At 37.3% G+C, this 27,793-nt stretch overlaps 1 protein-coding gene and 1 long non-coding RNA gene across 2 annotated transcripts in view; one reads left to right on the top strand and one right to left on the bottom strand.

Annotated features, from left to right (window-relative positions):
* PIK3C2G (phosphatidylinositol-4-phosphate 3-kinase catalytic subunit type 2 gamma) overlaps nt 1-27,793 on the bottom strand; it is a 206,949-nt gene that overhangs the window by 111,299 nt on the left and 67,857 nt on the right. Inside the window, exons 15-19 of the mRNA XM_075051333.1 lie at nt 21,257-21,371; nt 19,268-19,398; nt 12,283-12,471; nt 1,393-1,486; nt 149-243 (exon numbers count right to left, since the gene is read on the bottom strand). Of these exons, the coding sequence (XP_074907434.1) occupies nt 149-243; nt 1,393-1,486; nt 12,283-12,471; nt 19,268-19,398; nt 21,257-21,371 (624 nt within the window). The remainder of the gene's footprint in view (nt 1-148; nt 244-1,392; nt 1,487-12,282; nt 12,472-19,267; nt 19,399-21,256; nt 21,372-27,793) is intronic.
* Nucleotides 16,330-19,556, top strand: LOC142042002 (uncharacterized). Its single transcript, XR_012653599.1, has 3 exons — nt 16,330-16,408; nt 18,163-18,241; nt 19,356-19,556. It is a non-coding gene; the product is annotated as an uncharacterized LOC142042002 (long non-coding RNA).

Raw genomic sequence — 27,793 nt, 5'->3', positions numbered from 1 at the left:
AGTACTGTAAGGGGAATAAAGAAGGAGCCAAAACCTAGGTTTTCTGATTTTTGATTTTAAACGAAAAGCAAGTTGGTCACCAATAGAATCATGGATAAAGTTCACTGTAACAGAAAACGGCTGTGATAGTAATGGCAAATGACCTTACCAGTAAAGTTGGTGGGCTACCTGGATGCTCTGAAGAGAACGATTCAGCAGGAGTTTCACTAGAGGGCTTTCAAGACTCCACTCAAACTTGAGCACCTTAACAGATAAATTAATAATAAGAATCATTTGTATGCTGGCTTTATCAACTTTCTTTTGTAACAAAATTAATCAGAAAGGACCCAGTGCTTAGTTTTAACGAAGCAATCCAACATATGAAGAATGCCCTAGCAACGCAATGAGCAAAGAAACTTCAGGACACATGTGTCTGCCACCATCTGTAAGACAGGCAGCTATCATCCTGATTCTAGCTGTGTTAACATATATGTAAATAAGCAGCTTTTCTTCCCCTGCTTAAAACTATCAATGCTATATTTAAATTTTTATCTGATTACCTGGTTTGCAAAATAAACTTACTTGTGAAACAGAAGCTCTGGAAGGTGGAAGGTCACATAAGTGTCCTGCTGTGTGAATGCTGTAAAGCTGTGCAGGTTCCACTGCTTCGCAGTAGTGGATTACACAAATATATTCATACATATATATCTATCTAGATATATGTATATATGTGCATGCATTTATAGAAATATATGTTTAAAATGACAGAAAAAACCCTGAGGAACTCTGAAACATGGAATAGTAAGCAATCCATGTGCACAGTATTACAAAGTAAGGGGATAAAGCTTTCAAAGGTTCCTCCTTAACTGCAGCACAGGACCTACTCAACCACAAAGTGATTGCTTTGGAAGCTCTGGGTCTGTAACTTGTAAAACATTAATTTCCAGTGAAATACAATGTACATCTATAAAGAGACAATTCTACAACCAAATTGCCCTGGTTATTCTGTGCTGACAATGATTTTCCCCATATATGTGGTATTAAGAAAACTGTGATTTGTTACACTGCCATTTGCTTCCTTGACTGCAACAAAGCCCTGCCACCACCAGCCCCTGGTTTGGTGGTCATAGCACAATTTCTGTTGTTCAGATGCATTTTTTATTTTTCATTGTTACTTGAAAATGCTTTCCTTTCTGTATACTACAAGTTCAATCAGCATGTCGAAACAATTCTGTTCTCTTGAGTGGAAAACAGTCTATACCTCAACCCTGTTGTTAATTCAATCATTGCATCAGCTGACCGGCCTTTCTTATTTATTCCTCTTACAATGTATCAAACTGAAAGAATCAAAAGTATTTAATGAGGTTATTGATCTGGACAGAAGACTTCCATGGCTATCAATTTCTTCCTTACCTGAACCAGCTGTGGGAGGTATTCTAACAATTCATCATTTGACATATTTTCTATTTGTTGGACTGCTGTCTTGCGAATATCTTGATCTGGAAAACTGGAGAAAAACAAATAGATATCATTAAGAGCTACTGAACCACTGCAACTCTCATGAGCTCTCACTGATATAAAGGGTTAGAAAACCAGGTTTTCTCTCAAAATGAAATAGGAAAAAAAATCAATTCATTTGCTTTACTGTAACAAGAGTCAAGAAACACATAGCAGATAACTTAATTGACTGGTACAGTGTCATACAGGGAAAAAAAGAAACGCGATCTTCAAATATCTTTTTTAATTTGAGCTATCATGTACTGTAATTTCCTGAAATATGAAGCAAATTATGGATCTTTTGCTGCTCTTACTTACCTGAAATAGGAAATTTCTATGCTACAGGAACTTTTAAGTCACTTCAGGACTTCTTTTGTTCTGAGCAACAACACAAAAGCTTGAAATTTCCCACACAAAAAGGGTTCATTTCAGATAATTTATTCCAATGTCAGCTCTTGTATCACAATACAATTAAAAAATATTTTAAACAGAAGTAATTTTGAAATGGAAAACACATTTTCTTTTTAGTTTCTCTAAAGGAAAATTTAGTAAAAAAATCAACAGCTGCCCCCAGAAAGGCTCCAAGTCAGTGAAACAGCCATTTCTGATGGCAAAATGTTCAAGTATTCAGCATAAACTGTATTCTCAACAAATTCAGGTTGAAATCAGAGTGGCTGTAGCCTAATATACATTTTGTGATGGAGCTTTAACCGTAAAAAAGATAAATGAGGAAAACACAGTGTAGCAGCACTGATAAAACAGGGAACGAAGGCTGGATAATATAGCTAGTCAAAACATTTTTCTTTAAAAAAAGAAAAAGAATGAAATTTTGATCTGACTGATCAAAACTGACTCTTAAAAGAACATTTTATCTCTTCAGAGAAAAAGACAAAAAGTATACAGTGTTTCTTTTAATATTTGAAAGCTGGAAAATAATCTTTTAAGGACTTATTTTGAAAAAATAAAATACAAAAGTAATTTCCGCCTTTTCATGTGTTGCATTTGTAACATTAATTGCGATACATGGAGAATTTCACGTACACAGAAGTTGCCTACAGTCCTTCACAGTTAGCTGTTCTGGTACTGTCCTGCTTCCACAAGGAAAGGAAGAGACATGCTCTTCTGTGCACGTCTGCTATGTGGTGTCACACGTAACTACCTGTCAGCACTTGAAGCTTGTCCATCGCCATCCCAAGAACCTTTTCTCCTGAAACAAACTGAAAATGTTCATACAGACCTTTCAGACACCAGAGCCGCAAGAGTGGTCATCTCTGCCAAAGGGGCAAAAATGTCTTCAAATGGCACCACAGTCAATTAGATATTGTTCAAAAGAGCTGCTGGGCTTTGATCCAGTTCTCTGAGGGCAAGTACCTGCCCCAGTGAGTCCCTCCCCTGTGAACTGATACAGCTATTAGGCTCTTTTGAAAATCTCCGATTCAGCAGTCTAGGCATACATAAAAATGATGACTAAAGGACACAGATTATTCTGTCAATTCACCCCGGAGAAAGTCCTTTGAAAAAGGAACTATCATGTATGGCAGAAGGTGTCACGGGGCCACCAGTATTACTGCTTTATGAGCTCAACACAAAACCAGACTGCTCTCTTCGCAGCTCCCCATCCAGCACCTTTTGCCGAAAATATACCCACTAGAAAAATAAATCAGAAGTGAAACATGGGAGGCAGTACCACATTTGCAGCAATGACTGCTCATTGTTATCAAGAGAGAAAGAGAAGAAACTGTAAAGGTAAGTGCTCAGAAGTATAATGGCACCTGAGGCTCTAAACTTGAGCTTTTAAGTTCAGTAAAACAACCTGAAGTAAAAACTGTGTACACTTTGATCATTGAATTAACTACAGGCCGTCAAATAAAAATGTGGATATTCTGAAAAAAAATGGCTAACAGACTTATTTGAAAGGCCTGGCTTTCTGTGCTGCAATCGGCTGCCACCTGTAGCACTTTCAAACCCCCTTTCAACAATGCGGCTCAGGTCTGATTTTATTATTTTGTTTGTCTGTTATGGTACATATTTGATGATGTTTTTAATACAGTTTATAATTGTTTGTGTAATGCTGAGAGGGCCTTGATGGGGAGAGAGGGAATACATTATAAATAAATTATCATGATAGCCTCAAATTAGCCTATTTTGCAAGGATTATTTTTTTATGTATTTATTCTAGACAACCTATTAGGAATTTGAAGTTGTTACTTTAATATTCACATGGCTATTTAGAACAAAACATATTTGAAGGAAGACTGAATATTAAAGAAAAAATAATTCCTTTCATATCATCCTATCTTCTAATTATGCAATTGCTCCAAAGGCCTATGGGCCATGTTTGTGCAGATAATATGGAAATTAGTCTTTCCCTTTCCCTTCTTGCCTAGTTCAACAGGTTACTGAACAGTGAAATATGCTCTATACAGGCACCAAGTCAAGCAGAAAAATGTTGTTACTTAGTTACTGCTTGTCCTTACTAGCAGCCAACATTTGAATATATGCAATGCTGATGAGAGAAATTCCTATTTTTTTTCCAGCAAAACAAAGAACGATAAAGTTATTTTAATCCCAACCTTTCCAGAAAATTCAACAGCTAACATTTGATTTGTTTAGAATTAATTTGCTGCGAGTCAAAACTAGGGCTATATCTAAGTCAGGAAAAGTATCTTTAGGAGATGTGATTAGAATAATGAGGAGCTCAAATGCATAGGCACTGTGGTGAAAAATCTACAGGTTAGTTGCTTCAGGAAACATGGCTCTTCTCACTCTTCTTGAATGAGATTTGGGTAATTTGTTGGTTCTGGTTACTAAACTGTTTTCTTCAGCTTGTAAATCTTGAGGTCAGCTGAGGCTGAGTTGAATCTTTTTGAAAGAATGGGCAGTTAACGCATTCTTTTAACTACCCGACAATTTGTTAAGCCCCAGGTGTAATATCAGTTGCTCTCTTGAATTTCAGTTTTCGTCAAGGCCACAGGTACAATAGAAAAATATTTAATTCTATTTGTTTTACCCCTTACATTTGTATTTAAGCAAATATTTAACATCCTCAGAAACACTAGAACTACACCAAATACTTAGCAACTCAACTAGTACTACATGGTGTTTATGCTGTTCATGCTTACATACACCAGTTTATTTGCTAAAAGCCAGTAACAGGGTAAGGTCTAGAAGCAGATCTGAGTAAAAAATCCTACCCTTCACATACCTGGAAACTATGCTATCTTGTAGTCTGGTAATTAATTACAGCTAGAGGGTTTTTTTCCAGTGAATAATCTTACAAACTTTGAGTGTTGCATTAAATATGATTTTAGTAATCCATAAATTAGCCTTGATTAGAGGGCACAATTAATTGATTTTTTGGATCTGTGACTCAATGCAAGAGAAATCACTTTAGGTCTAAGAAAAACAGCTTCATAGTTTGGATATTAGAGGACAGCTGATTTCCAGAGCTTGCTACAATGAATGTGTAATCATTTACACATACTGAAAACTCTGGAAGCAGAGAAGCGAGACCACTGTATCACAACAAATACAGTATTCCAGTATTTAAGGGTACTCTCCTAAGAAACAGGAGCTCATCTGTATCAGAGCTTGTCTATATCAGATCAATTTTGCAAAGGATTTGAACCATAGATTATCGGGTTCCTGACATGGGGCCTCTGACAATGTCTTCAGAGAGGCAGGAGATTCAGGCACTCCTCTTCCCTAGCTGTTTTATGCTCGTCACCAAAATCTCTGAGAATTTAGCTAGAAAAAAAGCAACTTAAAACAAAAACCTTTAACAATGCTTGTATGACTCTTTCTTTGCATAGTTTCAAAATGGCAATTTTCATCCAGGTTTCAAATTACTTCTAGTTGTGTTTTGGTTTTGGGGTTTTTTTCCTCAACAAAGAACCCATTGGTCAATAAATAATTAGTGAATAGCACTACGGTGTTTCTCATTTATTGGCCTGACTACATTGTAATATATTGTAGCTTTCTCCTTTTGGCTGATTTTATTTGTTCTCTCTTCATGTAATGAGCACGCCACAACAGAGATTGTGACTTCTTATAAATATGTTCCAGATTTACACACTCAGAGACACTACTGAAAGATAAAGAATATGTAATTTATAGTTGTTAAGCCTAATCCTTAGTACTAGGTCACACTATGCAGGACTTCAAATTTCCCCTTCACAGCTCATCTTGCAACCTGGATTCTCCTTAAGTTATGAAACTGATTTCCTTTGATATTTAACCTCAGCACCCCTTTTGGTGTTTTGTTCTTCCCTTTCTGCATGATGCCAATGACTGACAGCCACCCATTTTATAACTTCTGCCTAAGTAGCTGTAGATTGTTACGTCTCCCTTGAGACTTTAAGATGGTAAAAGTTGAATTTTGAGCTGGATAAGCATAGATTAGAATTTGCTTTAGAAGTTAGAACAACTCACAATCTTTGATTCTTTTCATATAGATAGCCAGTAGGGAGCTATTTGTCTAGCTGTACCTTTCAGCTAAATCAGATTCAAACAGAAAACTAAGCGCTGCTGAGGCATCCTGTGGTTTTGTGAAATTCTCTTGAGATTTTAGCATCTGCCAGTGGTGACTAGATTGTAAATGAGAAATAGATGTGCATTTCTTTTTTATCAGTTTTATTATCCTAATTTCATTGCACTGCCTCAAATAACCTTATGCTAGAAGATATTTGTCAGGTAAATAGAACTGTACAGTTCACTACATTTTCTAGCATGTGAGGATCTCTGTAAAGAACAGCATGGCCTTTCATGAGCCATATTTTGAGTTAGAGGCTTATAACATGCCACATATTTCTGCAATACCCTTCACACTTTACGTTCTGTTGCATTTTCAAAAAAAGAGACTCCAGTCCCATAACATGCATGCTAAGTCTGGTAGAATCAAGGAAGGCTGAGCTAACAAACCTACTGGAATGAAGATACCAATTGAAAACAAAATAAACCTCTAAGTAGTAAAGGATATCATGCCACTGATGGGTGCAACTGGGCCAAGAGAGAAAGCATGGAAGAACTGTTTAAAAGAATAGACAGATAAGTTTCAGGTGGCAGTTTAAGTATTTTGAAAGTAATTAGACAGGAAGAGAGAAGTAACTTAGAAAATAATGATTAAGGGATTCCTTTAGTTTTAGCACACAGATAACATTAGCAGGTCTTATTTGCTTTCTGTTGGTAATCTTTTTAATTCCTTTGACGGCTTCTAAAGAAAACACTGTGTCAGTGTATGAAGATTAGAAAATGGCAAGGACTGAAAGAAAGCACAGAAAGATAACAAATACCATCAGTAAAAAGGACACTGGATTTTCAAAATTTTCAGCTGAAAAAGAGTAATATATTAGCTCCTCATGGCGATAAGATGTGAACCCTCTCCATCCCCACACATTGGAAAGCTCATGGTCAGATACACTAGCTATTTATTGCTTTGGCTGATCGATTGGCAGATGGATCTGTAGAATTTACTCAGAGAAAATATACTTTAGGCAATGCTTACATAGATTTTCTATAATAAATTCTGACTAAAACAACTAGTAATAAGTTTGAGATGTCATGGAGACCAGATGGTGAACCATATCCTAGGAGAGAACAAGAGTAGGACGAAATTAACAAAAAGCAGTTTTCCATTTGAAACCTCTATGATCTAGAAGGTTCTTCCCACCCCAGAGACAAATTTTGTTCTCTGTTACATTAAAACAAATGAATAAAACATGGAAAACTTGATTATTTACAAATTTAGCCTCATGATTAGATTGCACATGTATGTATAGAAAGCATACCATATCCTACATAGCTGCCCATTTTTCATTGTCCTACTATAGCTCTCTATTGTAGTACATTCATATTTATTACCAAGAAAGTTAAAAATCGTTAAGGGCTGGGGGGGGGGGGAGGAATTAATTACATTCTGATGCTTAAAATGAAGAGTTGTCTATTCCTAACAACGCATACATCCCCACATAAGTTATCACTAAATTTCTTGTACATTAGTACAAAGCAGTTTTTAAGCTTAATCAGTAGTGTGTTCTATACATCAAAGTATCAAATTAATTGTAGACTGTTGCTTTGTTCTTATCTTATTTCTTTGCATAAGCTTCTGTTTGCTCTCCACATTGATATACAGCTACAGCCTTTTAAACCAAGTAAGATGCAAACAGGCAAGATATGCTCTAGCTGTATCTGTTTGATAAATACTCTGTTGGGCATTCCATTGTGGACTCTCAGGGCACAGTACAAAATCTGCTTTTATTAAAACAATGACAATCTGATTCAACAATTTTAAATCAGTTTGGCTTTCAAAGGTGTAAGAACAAAACCTGGCTTCAAGCTATCACATTTTATTATAATTATTGGTTAGAAAGTGAATTTTACATATATTGGTATATAACCTAATGTCTGAAACTCAATAGCTGTTCTACTACATAATGTGAAAATCAACAATAATACTGTGAGAGTCAAAGGCTGAGGGATGCTAGAATCATCTTCTTGGGTCAAGCGGAGGGCATCTTCTCTGGTCAAGGAGACATAGGACAAGTCAAGTCTTACCCTACTCTGCCTGCTCCATACAGGGATTTGCACAAGGTAGCACAAAATCCCTCTGACACCTTAATGTCTCATCTCAAAATCTTCTGATTTGGCACATGGTTTTAAAGGAATGTCCTTTTCAGTGCACTAGCCCTGACAGAGTTAGAATTTAGCAGGAAGTTTCTAGGAAAAATTGTGAAGCCTACCAGAGAGGTTATGTCTTCACCTTCACTGTCTACAACAAAAAGTTCTCTCTTCAGAATGGTTACAGCCATGCACAATGCTGGAAAATTACATACCTTCTTCTTTGGTGGCTGTTTCCTGATTCTAACTCAATTTCCTGATTCCTAGCCATGATACCTCACAGGGTCACAAGTGTACTCTAGATGTGCCAGAAAAACAAGGTTGGAGAAATCACTCTGCTATTACGGTTAATGAATATATTTGAGCTTTCATTTTCAAGAATTTGAACAGCAAGATAACCTGACAAAAAATTGTAAGTACGGTTGCTCTATACATACACAAAACATTGGCATGTTAGCAACACATCATAAATGATGGCATTTCTAACACTGTCTTTGGTCTCTTTCTGTCATCAAGAAAATTCTCTGAATAAACAAGTGTATTGGTGTCATTTCCCTGGCTAGTGTGCCATGCCATGTAGATACAGTTATAGAAAGCTCTAACTCCACTAAAGCTTGGCATTTTACCAAACTCAATAAGTGAAGTCAATGGTAAAATGCACAGGGCACCAATAAGCAGTGCTGAGTAGGAGGGACCAGCTCTACACCTTCTGCCTGAGGGAAAATTTTATTTTTCAGGCAATGGCTTATAATCATCCTACCCTGAAATTAGAGGTAAAACTAAGAGTGTAAAATCTTATTCTACACTTCCCCCTGCCATCCTTTCCATTCCGTCTTTATTGATTAAAGAAACATTCATTGTTTTTTACATTGTTTTTTTTAAGCATTGGCTTCTGGGGCTTTAAGAATCAATGCACTTGCTGCAAGTACTGGATGCAAGGTTGCTACTGAATTTATCTGTGAAATGTACCATGGTTGTGTTTCCAATTTATGAAAGTTCTTCCTTTCCGCTGCATAAATGAGTATGTTATCATTTGGCTGCCTTGAGATGTGCCTGCAAAAGTGGAAGAGCATAAGCAAGAGAGACATGCTCAAAGAACAAGAAACATCTATTCAATTGCACATTTAACTGTGTAGTGAACAAAACAATTTAGAAGTTTCAGAAAGTGGCAAACTGCGTTCTAACTCAGATGCGTGATAATGGGACTTGATCTGATGGGCCATGACACCTCTCCCTAAGCTCTGTGATGCTGCCTTCTAATCCAGGCAATGAGGAAGCACCTCCAATGATTTTCAGTTCTTTATCCTTGCAAATGTGAACTTCAGCTTCATCATCAGAACAGATGCTGCTTTTTCACTCTGAGAAGAAGGATAATTTAGAGTCCCCAGCCCAAGGCTTGCAAAAATGACTCGTGATTTTGAGTACCCTCTCTAAACTGTATAAAGAGTAAGCACATGCCTGCAGGAGAAATTCAGGTTCTCTTTAAGACACTGCAGACTGAAGTTGCAGCAAAGGCAGCATCCAAAATTCAGAGTGATTGGAAACTTCTGGTCTCTTTTATGGTACTGCTAACAGTGTGGTAAATTGTGGTACATAGATGATACAACATAGACCTGAACTGTGGATCTCCCTTGCTACAGGATGTTCTAAAAGCTGAATGTTTATGCGAAATCAATGTTTATTTGGAAAAAATCATAGAAGAAAAATGCAAGAGAGCTCTTAAACTAAAAAGTTTTGTCTCAGGAAGTCTCTGAGCTGCAGATTACTGGAAGTTGGGAGAGTAGCACAGTGTCATTATGTTTGGCCCATTCCCATTGTCTTCCCTAGGTATCTGTCGTTGGTCACCACTGCAGACAGGATGCACTAGGCTGACTTTTGGGCTGATTTAGTACAGCTGCTCCTGCATTATGTTAATAATACATGTAGACAAAGATCAGTTCTTATTTATTTTACTTACCTATGATTTGATAGTGATGGTAACACAAGTCCTTAAAATAGACTTGAATATATAAAGAGAATTTCTTTTATATTCTGCTCATGTTTTATATGAACTTGGATCTTTCAGCTGTGTCTCAGTAATCACAAGAAATCAGAGAGCTGTTTTGTGGATGATAGAAGTGAGGAACTGAGTTGATGAATTGTCAGCGCCAAACATAATACAGGATAGAGTTGAGTGAACCTTCAAAAACAGCTCAGTTACGGAGCCTACAATCCAAAGTCAGTGAATGTAATGGTGAAGGAAAGTTGGACCCTATCCAATGCTACTTTACTTTACAAAATGATTGAAATCTGAGAAAAAGAGAACCAAGAGAAGAAACCTCAGAAATCCATTTATATGGAAAGTACTCCTCTCCTTCAACGCACTCTCACAATTTACATATACATGTCTCTCAGCAGTTAAATCATGCGACTTGGACATCTCTGAAACTAAACATCTTTAAGGAAATGTAATCCCTCTGTTTCTGGAAGGTTAGCTTCCTAGTTGTCATGCACCTACAAAATATTGTGGATATGTGAACCACAGAAATTTTTTTTTTTAAGAGGATTTGTACTGTGATCCAGAACTTCTGTAGTGTTAGCATGAAGCAAAAAACCAGACTGATATTATCTTTTGTGAGAAAGAAACTAAAGGGACAAACAAGCTAAGATCCAGATCAGAAGGACTTGTTCTTTGGCACAACTGTAGGTGCCAGCCGCTCCCAACAGTAGCACCAGGAGAGACAAAGTGATGACATCTTCCTGTCTTTTCATGCCAGCAACCTTTGCGGTAGCCAGAATGAACAGTGTGTACACTGTATCCATTACACACTGAGAAACTCTGGGACAGGCTGAGTCATATTAAATATTCTGTGAAGCACTTGACAGGACTGATATTCTGCACCACACCCTGATGCAGAGCTGCATCTTCAAAGAACAATCAACCTCTTCATTTGCAGAAATGCCACCCATACACAGAAACAAAATTTGACAAGGCCTGATCCGAAAGCCTGGCATGCTCTGACAAACTATCTCAAAACCTCTTGCTGCTTTGGGGTGTGGAAGACAATACACTGCTCATACACTCCTTTCTTCATGGTTCTTTTATAAATTGGAAATGGATTCTAATCATCTAATAATGGTAAATAAGATAACGATAATATGCTCCAGAACCTGATCTTTCAGGATCTTCGCTTCCATAATTCCTACTGAACAGAAAAAAAACATGAATGCAAACATGTGAAACTGCTAATAGTTCAGATATAAACCTGAGAGAAAGGTATTCTTAAGAAATCGCATCCACAGGGACATAATAATATAAAACTATCTACTCTTAAATAACTGTTTTGTAATAATGTAGAGGTGAGTGTATACAGTCTTTTCTCAATTAAAGCTTCAGGTGAGTTGTTTTTTTTCTAAAGGTACAACATGTAACTGAGATTGCAAAGCTAGTGCAGCTTGTGCTTACCCAGACAAGCAAGGGCTTGATAAACCAATTTGCTCAACCATTTCATCCGCACATTTAATGTTTTCACAGGTAGGTCACTTAATGCAAAATACCTCCCAAGCTTTTAGAGGAAATGTAACTGCTGACACAGAATGTGTCCCCTGACATCTGCTACTACATCATAGGTAAGACTATCTCCAGTATCGAGAAAGCCTTCCAACAAACAATCAGCTCCCAGTGTAAGAAGTGGGGGTGAAACAGAAGGCATCACAACAATTTATTTAAATTGTGGGGAACTGACTTCAAAGTTTCATCCTGCCTGCTTCAGAAAGATGTATTATAGGTGGGACTGTACATATTTACATGGTATCATAATCTAGAAGCATATTTCAGTCCTCCTTATCTCCCATTAGTCACTCCATGTCTGTACAGTAGTTCGAAGATACGGAGTGCTATGTAAGTGCTAAGTATTTGAGTGATCACCTGTTACCAGAAACTGACTCAATCTGCTATAGAGAATGAAATACTCTTTTCATTATCCTGAGAAAGAGAAAACCTTCTCAGCCAAGAAGGCAGGGCTGGCATGTTCAACTCAAGGTCATCGCAAGAGTTGCAACTATATCTTCACTTTGACACAGGGACAGAACCGAAAGCACAGTCAGTGAACCAAAGCATGATACTGCACTGAGCAAACTGAAGTGCTGAATTAATCAGTACGTGATCATTCTGTTTATTGTTATTTTCCTACCTGGTTAATTTTCTCTTACCTGAAAGTCAGAAGCCCAAGTGCCTCCAGGGGGTTAGAAAATGTCCATCTCCTCAACACAGCATACATTTCTGATACAGTTGTTCGATCCCAACTGGGTGCACTGCCCAGTACCAGAGGAAGGGAGCAATTTTGATTATTGCAGTAGTAACGATAAAACCATAAGGTCCTTCTCTGTTGCTCTGAGAGTCTGGAAGAGAAGATTAGAAATTCAGTTTGAAATTAAAACCACCTGGAGCTTTGTGTAGCAACAAACTTTATTGTACAGAGGGGCCAAGTCATACAGTACACTGCTTTTTGGCTAAGTATGTGTTTTCCTTGGGGTAGGATATCATTTTCTGCAGACCAGCTTTTATAAGAAAAGTGATACTTATTCTCTGGATCTGTCAGCCTTGGGTCATATAAAAATGAAGTGTCAAAATACACACATATATGGTTATTTCACTTCCCAAGCACTCTCATTTTTCTTCTCCACTCTCTGTTGTTGTTGTTTGTTTGTTTTTACTGGGGTTTTCTGACAAAGACATAGAAAGTGCAGTTATCACAGGATAAATTGTTACATCCATCTGCTACACATCATCTCTAACTAACTACTGTAACAACTAGATACACAACACTGCTAGCCATAGCTATAATTCCTGTCCTTGCTTTGACTGTTTAATGCAGGTGTGTCTAGTTTTAGTGTATTTGCATTTAAAATAGGGTTTAGACACATCCATGCACATACACAAGAACATGAGTGCATGTGCACGCACACACACACACACACAGAGTATGATTATCCCTAGCGCTGGTATGAGTTTGGAAAAGGGAAGGAAAGCTCCCAGCAACTTTTATGTCTGTTCTCAAGACCTAGCATGCCATGCTTCTCTGTACTCACAAAAAAGGATGCAATGCCAAATTTCTCATAGAGATATTGGATATCTAAATGACCTATTGATAAAATGATCAATCACCATACCATATTTCAACAGTGAGAAATGCCTCAGAATAATTTTTGCTATATATCCTCTGGTTTGTCAACAGTTCAGAAGTCTTTGCCTCATGCATATTAAATCCTAGGTTTTGAAACCATCAGAAAATAGAAAAATAAATTCCCTGTGAGAGAAGCTCAGACAACCTCCTTAATTTGATACAAGAGCCTTCAAAAGCAAGCTTTGAGAGTGCAAGCTGATCTCCAGTTCACAGACATCATTACTGAAACCAAGAGGAGCATTGGTTTTATTGGTCATACTTGACTAGATTGGTGATCCATCTACTTAATAACATAACTGTGACTTTAAACAAACTTAGATATTTCAGAGCAAGGTGTGAGAAACCTTGTAGAAGGCGGTTAAGTAAATAGTTTGTTGTCAGTCAAGGATTTCATTATCCAGATGTGTAAACAGGGCTCAAAATCCAAGTGTTTACATTCTTTCCAAGGTCATCTTCCTTCTATTTGCAATGTTTTGGGAAATTCTTAGCCAAAAACTATCTTAGCCCTGCTCTAACTGTCAAGATTGTGGCTTTCACAACTCATAGCAATGAGTTTCTTTGGCTTTGTATGTCCTAAAGAACCGTTCTTTGTAATTTTGAATTGCCAGGCATTGAGGAACAGAGAATGGTGGTACAAAGATGGCATGTTTTTTACTGTCACAAGAGTAAATGTTTATTTCTTTTCTTTAGGAGAATAAGCTCATAAATGTAAGCAGAAGATGAACCTAACTGTGATACAAATTCTGTCATGACTTTCAGTTATAATTTCAAGAACAGTATAATTTTGGTAACCATTTTAAGAAACAGTTTCAGAATTCACAGCATGTCTATTGTGACAATAGATATATATCTTTGTGTTTGTGTGAAGAAGTCACACAGAGAAAGAGATAAAAGTAGGCCCAAGATTTTATTGCCTGTCTGGTTATCTCATGCATTTGGATGGTATTCTCCAAGACAGTTCAGCTAAAGGACCCTTTTTATATGTTGACTTTAAACTGAGATTTAAGCTTTCAAACAGCATTCTCCAAACTAGACAATCTGTTGTTCAGATTAAAGCAGCTAAAGCCTCTACTGAGCTTGCAAAGGGAGATAAGAAATCAATCCTTGTATCAGGTTTTCTAAATAACAGATTTCTCCCTCCGACTTTACTCCAGAGGCAATGCCATTTTCCCTTTCCATGTTTTAAAGATCAGAGATGAAATTAAAGGTTGGGTGGGGTGGGTTTTTTTACTTTTTGATTTTAAGTTTCTTAGTTGTAACAAAAAATTACATATACATGTAATAGGACATTTAAGATAGATGGTAAGAAGATTTTGCATGCATATAGCATCTGAAGACTGTTATGCTAATCAGAACATTTCTTTGGCTCAATAGGGATAAGATGCTAACAAACCCTCTTTATTGATAAAAACGTAGTTTATGGGTTTTTTTAGGTAGAGTTGTATCTAAATTACCCTCCATAGAAAAGCTATATTAAAATATATAGCCTCCTAGTCAACACAAATAAAAATAAAACATCTTAAAACCTAAATAATTCAGTAGTTTTCAGTTTAAAAGTTTTCATTAATCCCTTTAGCTAAATGAAGGAAACAGCATCTTTGAAAGCTTTGTTAGCTGGTCTTAATTATTACTTTTTTTGTGGGGGAAATGGCAAAAATGAGTTTAAATGCTTCTGAGCTGTTTTTGTTGCTCATGTTCAGTAGTAAAGCAGATAAAGACAAAAGGCAAAAAAAGGAAAGAGCAGCAAAGCTAGCAAATGCAAATTTCTGTCCCCCCAGAGCTGATTGTCACTTGCCAGTTTCTCTCCCGTGGACAGACTATCAAAGTGTGCAGCATCTCTGCACTTTTCTAGACCTGTTCCACTATTCACCCAACTGGAAGTAGCCTTTCTAATCACAGTTCACAGCAACGGCCCTCTCATGACAACTGGTAGGCGAACTAGATTCTTACCATGTAAGTGGTGGAAAGGAAAAGGGAAGCTGAAAGAGACAAAAGAGTAAGGTAGAAGGAAAATGATGAACAAAGGAAAAAAAAAGATGGTAGAAACAAGACTGTCATCTTCCTGGCTTCAAACCACTCTCTCATCCTTACACTGGGAGCCACTGCACACAAGCAGGCTGTATCACGTTCAAAGAGCAGTCGTTATCTCAGGTGGCTAGTTTTCTGGGGTTTGTATTTCAAACACAGTAATCCTAAAAGGAATAAAAGGCTCACATCTGAAATGTTTTCAGAAGTTGGCCAAAGCAGCTGGCAGTAACTAATGAATTCTCTTGGACCTCCCTCTCTTGCCTGGTTTGGTGATGATGCCAAAGATCACACAGCAGCACACAGCGTAGGGCTGTGAGGAGCACAAGAGCCGTACAGCAAAGTTCATTTCCTTCAGTCCCATTGATCCCTTCAGTAACCAACATCCGAGAGATGTTGGCCATGGGGACCAGCGATCCAAATCAGCTACCAGAGGGAGAGGTGTCTAAGAGTCAGCTACTGGGAAGACCATATGTCTGGGCCAGCTACTGGGAAACTCATGCCCATGGAACAGGAAGAGGCCCAGGTGCTGGCAACCAAATCGGTTGTGAACCCTGGGGGCTCGCATGTCTGGGTGTCAGAGCTGGGGAGAGCAGGGAGATCTGGGGCCAGCTACTGGATTAGACTGTCTAAGCACAACTATGGGAGCAATCAAGTATTTTGATACTGTATATAAAAATATATACACATATGTGTATGTGTGTATATTCTACCAGCAGACTTTGATCCTGATCAGGCAGAGAGGAGGAACAGGCTGTTTGTGCTGTGTCTTGTGGCGGTGTTGCATGTTTGTGTGTATGCTGGTAAGATACTGCTTTCTGTCTGTGTTGATTTGTTGTTATTCCTATCAGGAATACACTGTCCACCTCTCTAATGCCTGAACCTGGGGACACGGAGCCACAGCAGCCTTGCATTCATAACACTACTGGATTCAACAGCCTGTAACAAGGACGACCATGCAGTTGCCTGTTTTTAACCATTGTTTCTTCTTTTTCTACCACAGGGTTAAGAACATCTTCTGTCCATTCACATATTACCTCTGTTTTCAGTAGAAAGAACAGAAGGACCCTGACAGCCTGAGAAAGGTTTCTTGTGTCTTCTAACCACAGACATTCATTTATTTCAAGGTTGTATTTGAAGCTTGTAAACCTGAAGCATCATCATATAGACATATTGCCACTAAAAAGCTACCTAGATTACTCTCTTCATCTTGACATACAAAAAAAAAAAAAAAAGGAAGGAAGAGATCTTCAGATATCATAGTAATAATGTGTTTAGATAACAATATATTGTTACAAATATTTTTTATGAAAAATCTATCCTGACTGAGGAAGGTAAAAGTAATTCCTCTGGTACAGATACAACAAAAATTACAGGCTGACAGATTCCTCTAAATCAGAAAGTACTTAAAAATGGAATTCCTTCATTCAAACCCCAAATATGCTATGCTTTACCTTGATGACTCATTTGCTAGACCAGCTTTGCCCATAAGATAAGATAACTGAAAACAACAAACTGTGGAAAAAAACAGGATTACCTTTCTATTTCCTTCAAGAACCTGTTATTGAACTTATCAAAGCCGTAACTCCAAGCTGGTGACTTTCAGTAGTCTTTTCCCTTCATATTCCCACAGAACCCCAAATTGTTGTATTAGGAATGTTATAGGGTCTACCCTTGCCTGGGCATCGTAATACTTATTTATGAAAGTGTTATCTATGAATTTGTGTATAGCCTTCATGAATCTGATAACATTGTCTACCTCCATAGGTTTGTGACAGCAGATTTTAAAAGTTCACCACTGACTGTCTTAGGAAGTACTTTCTTCCATTTGTTGACAATTGACCTCCTACTTCTTTCATTGAATGTCCCTAGTTTGAATATTGTCGGATTTGATGATTCATGCACCTTGTCCACCACCATCATTATTTTATAAAAATTAATCGTACATACAGACACAACCTCTAGTATTCTCTCCAAACTAAGGAGTCCCAGCCTTTTTAGCTTCTCTTGGCCAAGCAGCTGCTTAATTCTTTTAATCATTTTAGTTGCCCTTCTCTGTCCATTTTCCACACCTACTGTGTCCTTCCCGAGTTGTGAAGGCAAGAGCTATGCAGCATACTCAAAATACAGCACATCAAGGTTTTAGACAGCAGTGAAACAGCACATGCTGGCTTTATCTCTACACCCTTCCTGGTGATGCCCAATATTTTGTTGGCACTTTTGGCTGTTGCTGCACATTATACTCATGAGTTCAGGGAAATACCAGCAGTAATGTCAAGATGTGTATCCTGCATTGTAACTGCCAGTTCTGGGTTCAGTGTCATGTACAGATGCTTAGATACTTTTTCCTTGAATACATCCCCTTAAATGTACCCACACTGAAGCTCCTCTGCCATGTTTTGGCCCAGTTTTGTAAGGTCCTTCTGGATCTTCCCTCCATAGCACAGTGTGTGACAATCTGGCAGAGCTTAGTACCATCTGCAAACCTAGAGATTTCCCCGCCCTCTTCCTTCTCCATGTCATCGATGAAATTACTGAATAAAACTGGTCCCAGCCTTGAGCAGTGAAAGACCCTACTGCTGATTCTTCTATTCTGAAAAGTCAGCATTAAATATCCAATCTTTGCTTTTAACCGGTTTTCCTCTAAACCTGTGGTAACTTCATTTCTTTTAACAATCCAATGTGGAACCTCAGCAAAGGTTTTTGAACATCCAAAGGCTTTGTGTGCACCAAATCCCCCAAAATCCAGGCACCCACTGACAACCTTCTAGGGCAGCAACAGGTTGTTGAGGCAGGGTTTCTATTCACAGAAGCCAAGCTCTTTCCTGACAAAATACTCTGTACTTAGCTAAATACTTAAGGATCTTATTCCTTCTTACAGAACCCACCATTTTACCATGACAGAGGTCATATGCATTGGCTTGAAGTTCCCCAAATCACTTCTGGAGCACATTTTGCAGGTAGAAATTTTGCTGGCACCTTGCCAGTGCCTTCACACAATGGCTATTCACAAGAAAATACTGACGTCCCATTCATATTTAAAAATAAAATAGAAAAGAACCAAATGACAGATCCCACAGTTAAAAATAATCTCACATTCCATCCTGTCTTTTGAAAAGTTGAAGTAAACATCAAATATACCAGCAAGTTTGGTTTTTGCCTTTTTCTAAAGAAATTGATTTAAAAAAAAACAACCCCAATCAACCAACATAGAAATCAGCACAGAAAAGTCTCCTTAACAGATACATCATATCACACTCAGAAGGCTGAACTGCCTTTAAGTTATTTAGTTATTGTACAACTGATGCACCTTTCGGCCTTTGATGGAGGATTAATTCACACAATTAACTGTGATTGGTATAATGGCTCTCTAAACACCTGTGTTCCCAATTCCACCCTGGTTATACCCAAAATTATTTTATACGGTACATAATCCTAATGGATATATAACATACAGCTGAGCATACTAATCTGCCTCAGTATATAGTGTTTTGTTTCACTTTGTCTTTATCTACCTTCTGTGAAAGCTAAACTTTTTATACTTCCTTCCTTACTTATAACTTGACATAGATTGTTTTAATGATTATATGCCGTTTAACCACTATATATGAAGTCTGAGTGTATTATTACTAAAGGAAGCTGATTTTCATAGATCCCAAAGGTTTTCTTGCTGATAATGATACAAACTTATTGCATCGCCTGAATATCTTATGTTTGGAATCAAAAATTAGTTTCTCACTTCAAAGACGTGAAAAGATATAGTAATAGAAAGGGGAAAACTGGTAAAATACACTGCCACCTCCAGGGGCTTATTTAGGCTTTGCTGTGATCTATTCTCTCATTTCGAGGTGTCACTTCTCAAATCAATCGAGTTAGGCTCCTTCAGAGGAAAATTTTGCTTTTGAAGAATTGGATACATTTAATTGTGACCAATAGGATAAGCACAGCAAACCAAGAATCACCAGGGCTAGCTGGGTGCAACTTACAGCAAGAGAGAATTTATCTGCGAAAGTCTTGCAATGTGCTTCAGGCAGTCTTTGGTTGGCTCTTCAAGATCACCTCTTCTTTCTTCAGGTTCAGGTTTGATGAACTCCAAATTAGTTTCTGGAAAGTCAATCTGAAAGGAAAAGAGACACGAGAAAAGAGACACGAGAAAAGAGACACGAGAAAAGAGACACGAGAAAAGAGACACGAGAAAAGAGACACGAGAAAAGAGACACGAGAAAAGAGACACGAGAAAAGAGACACGAGAAAAGAAAAGACAGAAGTCTTTTTAGCAATGTGTATTCTCAGATACAACTGTCAATAAATGTTATCTTGGATTTGTACAGGAAGTATACAAAATATGAGAGAAAGAAGAGGGCATAATTCTTTGAGGGTGTTCACTGTATGTAACATATTGCTTAAGTATGTTGGTGATAAACTCAGCCCACAAAGATCAGCACGAGCTTTGTCACTGACTTTCCTGGGAGAATGTCATCCACTGTATTTCAATTTTATTAGAATTCCATGAACTCAAAGATGAGGTTATTTTTCCATTTTTCCTCCTTTCCTGGTTTTTAATGAGATGGTTCTTAAATGTAAAGCTTTGATTAATATAGATTTTGTTTGTTTGTTTGTTTTCCTGAAAAATTAGGGATAATTCTGATGCGTAGTTTGCCAGTGTAAGAGATAGAAAACAGATTCCTGATTTCAATTCTGGCTGTTCAATTTCATATATATTGTACAGCATCTAGCAATTTTTCATTCTTTACACTTACGTATGGGTGTCAAAAATTTAGGATAATGTTTTTAAGATACAGAGAAAGAAAACATTCTACCAAAATTAAAAAGCTTGAGGTGCTTGATAATCTGAACACAGACTTTGCTGAAAATTCAGGTTGTTCTTCAAAATTCAGCTCAATTTGGTTTATTAACACACACCATAATCTCTTATCTATACTTATTTTTTTTAATGTATGTATTTGATATGCATCACTCTTTAACGGTTAACAAAGTTATTCCCTACAAAACGTGTCTTGTCGGTCACATCAGAAAAGTTATCTTTATGACATTTCCAGCATGTTCACAAATCATGATACTTTCACATGCATGGGAATAACTGAAAATGAGGTGATCCTCCTGTTCTGTTTCTTTCAGCAGAGACAGATTATGATAAATTAATAGCCATTTACTGTCTCAACTTCCCTTTATTATTAATAGGGGGAGCTATTTTAAGGTATCATCTTTGACTGAACTCCTCAGACTAGAAAATCCCCATTTGCTTGTCTATTAAAAATAGGCTATTTTTAGGCCAGCCTCATTTATCTGTATTATCTGCTTTTACATGTAATTTGCTAATAGTCATTCAGCTTTTTAGTACAGAAAACAATTGGCTTTGCCCTTGAAATATCCAGTTGCTAATTTAACCTGGAAAGGTTACAAAACTACCACATAGACCTAATGCATTTTCAATACTGTGAGCACCATTCTGCCCAGAATGAGTGGGCGCTCAGCATGTAGTCATCAAGGGAGAGCTATAATGATGCATATTGACAATTGCTTGTAGCCACTTCCTTTACAAATCCTTTATGCTACTCAGTCTAATTGAAAGCTGTATGTTACGCTTATAATGGCATGCAATTCAATAGTACTCAGAACAAAAGTTCAGATTTGAAAAGGCAGCTGTAAGTAAGGTACCAAACCATTAATCTGTGTCAAAAGTATTTTTGGAACCAAAATTATAACAACAAAAATTACCCTAGAAAAACCTTCTCTACCCCTCAGAGGTGGTATTTGATATGGAAAGTATCCTACATATTTGCCACTGTGCAGAATTATTGACTTCCATCCATTAAGATTAACATGCTCTCTTTGAGTGGCTATAATGGAAATAGGATTTTTAATTTGTGTGGTCTTGATGAGCTGTGGGAACAATCCTTTTTCTTGCACTTTGTTAGAAAATAACCCTTCCCTTTGTTTTCTTGCTTTCTTACCTGTAATATTACTGAGGTTGGTGTATCAGTACTGCAGATGCCTGGGGTAATCATTGTTGTTATAAGCGTACTGCACAATGTCATGCTAAGCAGCACAGTTCCATGAACGAGCCGCCTGCAATACACACAGACAGAAATACTACATCAGTACTGGAGACGAGGTGAATGGGGTTTATTGAAATTACATCAAAGAACATGAAACTGAATAGCTTAAAATACAAGCAAAAGGAAAATAACCCTTTTATCTTTATGTGGCTAATATAAAACTGGCCTAGATCAGTAGAGGTTGCATACTGATGGCCTCACTGCTATAGTGGCATCAGTGCAGTTGCAGGGATCATGACGCAAATCACACTGCCAAGACATTCGAGGTCAGCTCTGCACTTTACGACTGATGTCTTATGTAACAGGGGTTGCCATCTAAGCTAGGTGTCAAATAAGGATAATACTGTATTTCTATCTCAAGATTTAATTTTGAGGGCAAATATGTTAGAGATAGTGAAGTGTCAACACACTGTATAAGGTGGAGGGCAGTATATATTTATTCTGCAAAAAGAAGAAACTCATGGCAACCTACTGCAATCAAGAAGGATCTTCGCTGATTTTATGTGTAAATGGCAGGGAAGAGGGAATATGATATCAGTCTCCAAAAAGCTGAAAGCAGTTTGAGTGGGATAGTTTGTACCACATATGCTGCATGTACTTTTTGGACAGATGAAAGATTATGGTCTGAAGTACCAGTCTAAGCACTACATGTACAAGAAAGTCTTATCAGAAACAAGCATGCATGTGCTCTGCAGATAAGAAAAACAGCATGATTTGGCAGGTCAACACAATTCAGTCTAGAGAACTTGAATAAAATCAGAAAGTTCAGGTGTAAATTCTAATCATAACAAATCCACTCAAATTAAGTATACAGCACCCGGATAAAGGAAGATACAGTATGCTGGACTTACCCTTTAATTTGTCCACATCTTAATGGTTAGTGAGGTCAGAAATCTGATTATGTTCAACATCTCTTCTTTTACTGACAAATAATTTCTATTATGATCGTTTCAAGCACAGCTCAGTCAAAACAACTGAGAGAATGAGCTAGATTATCTTCTGCCCTTTTGCAACAGAAACAGCCAGCCAGGCAGGTGAGTTTTGAGTGCACAGCTTTTACCTGAGATGAGGATCTTAGAGGTACAAGAGAACACAGATGGACCTTTTGATCCCAGCACGAGTTTGCAACTTTACTGTAAGAAAGTACCTTTTGAATTGCAAATTGAAATAAATTATTGCTAAGTCATCTGAGGAAGAAATAAGAAACTCCCGCAAAGTCATTTTTATAGTCAACACTCAGTGTAAACCTAATTCACAGCTAATTTTTCTTTTTCACTTCTCAAGCTATTCATGTTGTTAGTGCAAACGTTTTATTTTATTGCGAGAACACAGCTCGGGAGGATTAAAGACAAAACCATTTTCTGAAGTTTCTTTTGCAGCTGTAGGTGCATTTGCAGGGGAATGGAGGCAGAAAAAGGAGCTGTGATGTGAACGAGATAGCAATCGGGAAAGCAGTTGTGTGATATGAAGTTTTTCACATTTAGGTCAGTGATGTGAATGTGGAAGTGACCAATGGTGATTCAAAGTTGTTTTTCTGTGATGTGTACTCAGATGCCCTTTAATAAATGAGTCGCATCTCTTCAACCACTCCTTTATTGACATCATAATGTGAACTAATTGGCACTTTTGTTAGAAGGGAGAGGAGTAGCTGAGAACTGAATGAACACAAAGACTAAATTACCCTTTTGAGCTCTCATTGCTGCTAATCACTTTCATATTGTGCTCTAAAACTACAGCGGGCTTTAAAAAAGAATACATACAGTGGAATTTTTTTCCTGGGAAACCTGTATAGACAAATACAAGTAGCACAGACCTCAGAGGCACTGTAAATGTGTTTAATCGAGACATTTCCTGAGGTCATTATTTCAATTCATTTGCACCCAGTATGGATGTGGCTACAAACTGCCCAGGAAGATGAGGAAGAATCGGCAGGTGGGCTTCTCAGAGTCCTCAACAAGAGAAACAGCAAGGAAAGCAATGTATCTTTGCCAGACTGAGAAGACTTCACATGTTAAAGCAGATGACAGAACCGTGAGTAAAACCAAAGACATTAAACAACTTCAATAGTATGGAGATGATATCTCCTAAGAAAACAATGAATTTGTTTTAAAAACTAGACACATATTTATGCCTTTTATGCAGAGTAGCCTAATTTATACATTTACAAACAAGTGTGCAACTTATGTATCTTCCATCAGTAAGTCACTCTTTGGGCTAAGGCTAGTCTGTAAACACAGGAGGCGTTTTTAAGAAGATGTGAAGAGGCATTGACAACTGTTAAATACAGTGTATGTTTTTGAGGCACAGCTTTCCCTAGCAATCTTTGGGGCACTGTATGCGCTGCACAGCTAACATTCTTCAGGACCAAGTCTGCTTTTGGACACACAAATGAAACAGTAACAGGGGCCGTGCAGGTGAATGAAACAGTAAAAAGATGCATTGTTATTTTTAGAAAAAGGGAAAGAAGCAGGACAGTGTGCAGGATCCAGTCAGAAAAGGAAGGAGCTAGCATCATGAGCATGCTAACCATAACCTTTCCTGAATGGACAGATTCCTCTCTCTATTACCTGGTTCTGCTGATGAGCTCAAGCAGGTCACTCCCCGTTCTGCCTGCCAGTTTTTCCCATCTGTAAGGTGATGGTAGTGACACTGACCTTTGTAAAGACTATAATGATCACAGCCATAGACAATGGCTTCCATGTAGCAACTTCAGCATCAAGCATGTCAGGAGGTGAATAAACAAGTGCTGTTCTGTGCCTACTGCCATTTAGTTATTTATACGTTCATGCAAAACCAGGGCAGATGGAAACTCCTGGAATTATACAGATTCCCAGCTCTTGTTTATTACAGGAGCTAAAATAAACTTCCCATCTTATTACAGCAGAAAAGGACACTGCTATTTAGGGACAGCTCAAGTTACCCTAACTTAACAAAATCAACCTTGTGTCCTGAAGTCACATGAGAGACTTCCCTCACCACACCCAGCTAGAAGAAATTTTTGTTGCTTGCTCTGTCTGATTTGGAAATACCAGTTCAAAATAAATTGTGTTGTAAGCATCAGTGAAGTCAGAGAAATGGGCACTGTGGGGGACATTACAACTCCCAAATTGCCCCCAAAGATGGATTGCTGATTTGTTAATTAGCTCTGGATCACTAAACTATTCAGCCTGAGATAGAAACACATTTTTCTGATGTGAAGGAACAGAAAGTTGGCACACAGGCTTGCAAACACTTTTTTGAACTGCCTTCTGTATCTAATAAGGCTGCTTGATACAGATGTATCATCAAGGGCTTTATCGGCATTGATTTAGGGCCACTATCTAAAGTCAACTACCTGATAAGGGTGAGAAATGTGGATAGGGAGGCTCACCTACTGGACAAGTTGGCAGCTACAATCATTATTACCATGTTCATTCCCAAACATATATAACATTAGAGTTACGGTTTAGACTGGATATACCAGGAAAATAAGAACAAAATATAGTGTAAAAATAATGTAATTATCCCCAAACCTGACATTATAAGCCTCAGAAATTCAGACCTGAGGTTAAATTTAAAGGAAATCCAAAACTGCTAAGCTATAAAAAACCCCATAACTTACGGCCCAAGCAGTCTTAATTCTGCATTGGAATGATACTGTGAAATAACTACTTTATTATAATTACAAATACTACTGAATTCTAGAAAATTCAAATTAGAGATATAATTTTCATCTGTGAAGTAATGCTAAATGTTCTACAGACATTTGTAAGGGCCACATCTTCCATGCCCACAGTTTCTAGTTTAAATAACTTCCATAAATGTGAAGGTGCAGAATACAGCAAATACAAAATTATCAGATTATTCCAAACTTTTAAAACAAATTTGCAGTTTTGTTCCTGATTCTTTCCTAATTTTTGCCCCAAAACATAAAGTTAAAAAATAAGTTTACAAGCAATAGTTTTAAGGTAAACAACTACATTTTGGTAAAGATTGGAGAATATTTACAGGCAGTTTTGTAAAGAGTGAGACTATTTCTACAGAAACATGTAAAGTTGATAAACAGTAATCCCAATGCACATTTGATAAGGAGTGTAGTGGTTGCCACGTGTATCCATCAGCTAGTCATGTTATCAATCAGCACATTGCAAGACAACTGTCAGAATAGTGAGACATATTACTAGAATTCAGGAAATAATGTAAATTAAGCAAATTTAAAATTCACTAAACATCTATTCACTGACAAGTCTTTAATGACAACAACAAACCCCTCAAAACTAAACAGGCCAAATTCTTGGGAACATTTTTAGGTATGGTGTGGTTTCAACATAGGCAAGGTAGGGAGAAGAGATTGCAATAAGAAATGCTAAAGAATAAGTAATATGCTTTATTTAAACAGTTGGGGTTTGCTTCTACTTTTTTATATATTTCTCATACACTCTGCTTAGTCACCATTTTTTTAGAGAAGAACTGGAGTGTTAAAATCTCAGAAAATAGCTACAGCCCTTTGATCTGGCAAGGGACTTTGACATGGTCTTGCCCAAAAGCATGAGAAACTCTTCACACTTCTTGAAACAGATGAAAGGAATTTGTATACTTTAGATGTTAAAATAAGTTCAGTCTTTCTTAATCTTCAGTTCCAATTAAACATAAAGAATTAAACTATGAAGGACAAGAGCAACGATAAAATGACAATAACCATTTTGGAAGAGAAAATAGATATCAAATTTACAGAGAGGAGTTAGTTCAGAGTCTTTTAAAATAAAGTGTTCTTTTGCCCTAGGTCATTCAAAGATCAAGATTCCTAAGTAATATCTGGGAATAACCCAAAACTGATTTTTTTTTTCCCCCTTCTCTTTTTAACATAAGCTACAAACTGCTTGAACAGAATTCTGTGGTTTTTATCAGAATAAGATTTAATGGGACAGAAATAAGGAACTGTATTTTTAAAATGTTTGACTTATTTTCTTCTTCCAATGTTTAACAAAAACATATATATATATTTATTTTTTTTTAACAAGCATTTGAATAGAGAAAAAGAGGCCACTCTCTGTCCTTATGCTGACCCTGAGAAGAACGGCTCAGTGACCAACTAGGACAAGGATTTGAACAAGGATGTTTGACGACCCAGGCAAATATCTCAGGGCTACTGGTTTCTTCAAAGAGCTTATTTCTGTCCTTTCCTTTATAAATTAAACCCTAGACATGAGAATGTTAAGACTTTTTTAGAACTAAAATTCACCTTTGCGAAAAGTTTTGTTTTGAGAAAGTGATATTTTCCAAGTTAGAAATGTTTTGCCAAAGATTTTCTGGTCAGATTTCTTTAATCTCTTTATATACATTTACAGAGTTTGCTCATTTAGAGACCCTAATGCCATAACCTTTGCAATAATACAAAGTACTCTTGACACATTAGCATGACACTACAGGTACAAATCTTTTCTTGGTACATACTTTCAAGTTCAGAAGTACTCTGAAATTGAAATAAGTCTTGAACTTAGTTGCATTCCAGCAGTGAGGGGAGTGAAGTTGGGTTCATTGTTCCATTCATTAATGTTTTCCACGAAACTGCTGAGTCAAATAAGACAATTACTAACTTTTAATTTTTTTTTTGTGGAGCAGGAAACAGCCTCTCAAAGTCTTACTGTTGCTTTTCAATTACTTCAACTAACTGATAGCATTACCTATTGAGAATCACCTGACAGTTTTAATCCTGCTACTTTCTAAGTAGGTAACCCTGAGAGCTAATTTACCAAAAAATATTCATGATCTTCCAAAGAAAAGGAATAGCGGGCTGGGTGAATGTTCAGATATTTTCAAGTTTTGCATTTCAGAAGGAATTTCAGAGCTATCCTTATTTTTAAACCAGTCTATCAATTGAAATCATGGTGAATGAATAATTCTGTGGAGTCATGGTTGGCTAAAAGAGGAAAAAGCATTTAGGTTTCTTTGTAATTACTTAGTAATAACATAGTAATTACTACAATTGTAACACAGCTATCAGATTAGGAGGTGTTGAACATGCTATTCCTAAATCATTCCTCCCCAACAACTCAACTTCTATTTCTGCTTTGAAGGGTCATTTCAGCAATGATCTTTACAATTATACAGCAGATGAAAGGAAAGTAGCCCTCTATCCCCTTCATTGTGTTGGTCATCTGTACCCTGAAAGAATGGAGCCATTTTTCAGCAAAATTTTCAAAACTGCCTGGATGATTTGGAGATCTACCTAATGAAAATCAACATGCTTGCTCCCATGGTGTACATTTAAAAAATATACATCACAGGGAGCTAAGGGCTTTCAGATCTTCCAAAAATCATTCCTTTGGGACTTGAACCATGAAACATAAGAAAACCTCTAGTACAACACAGGTCCTCGAGAACAAGATTCTCACGTATCCCATTTACCTCCAAAGGTGCCTAAGTGTTCCCCAATTAAATTATCATGCCTAA

Source organism: Buteo buteo, chromosome 19, assembly GCF_964188355.1.
Source record: "Buteo buteo chromosome 19, bButBut1.hap1.1, whole genome shotgun sequence".
Classification (NCBI taxonomy): domain Eukaryota; kingdom Metazoa; phylum Chordata; class Aves; order Accipitriformes; family Accipitridae; genus Buteo; species Buteo buteo.
The sequence above is the reverse complement of the archived record's forward strand: the minus strand, read 5'-3'. Positions and strand labels throughout refer to the sequence as shown.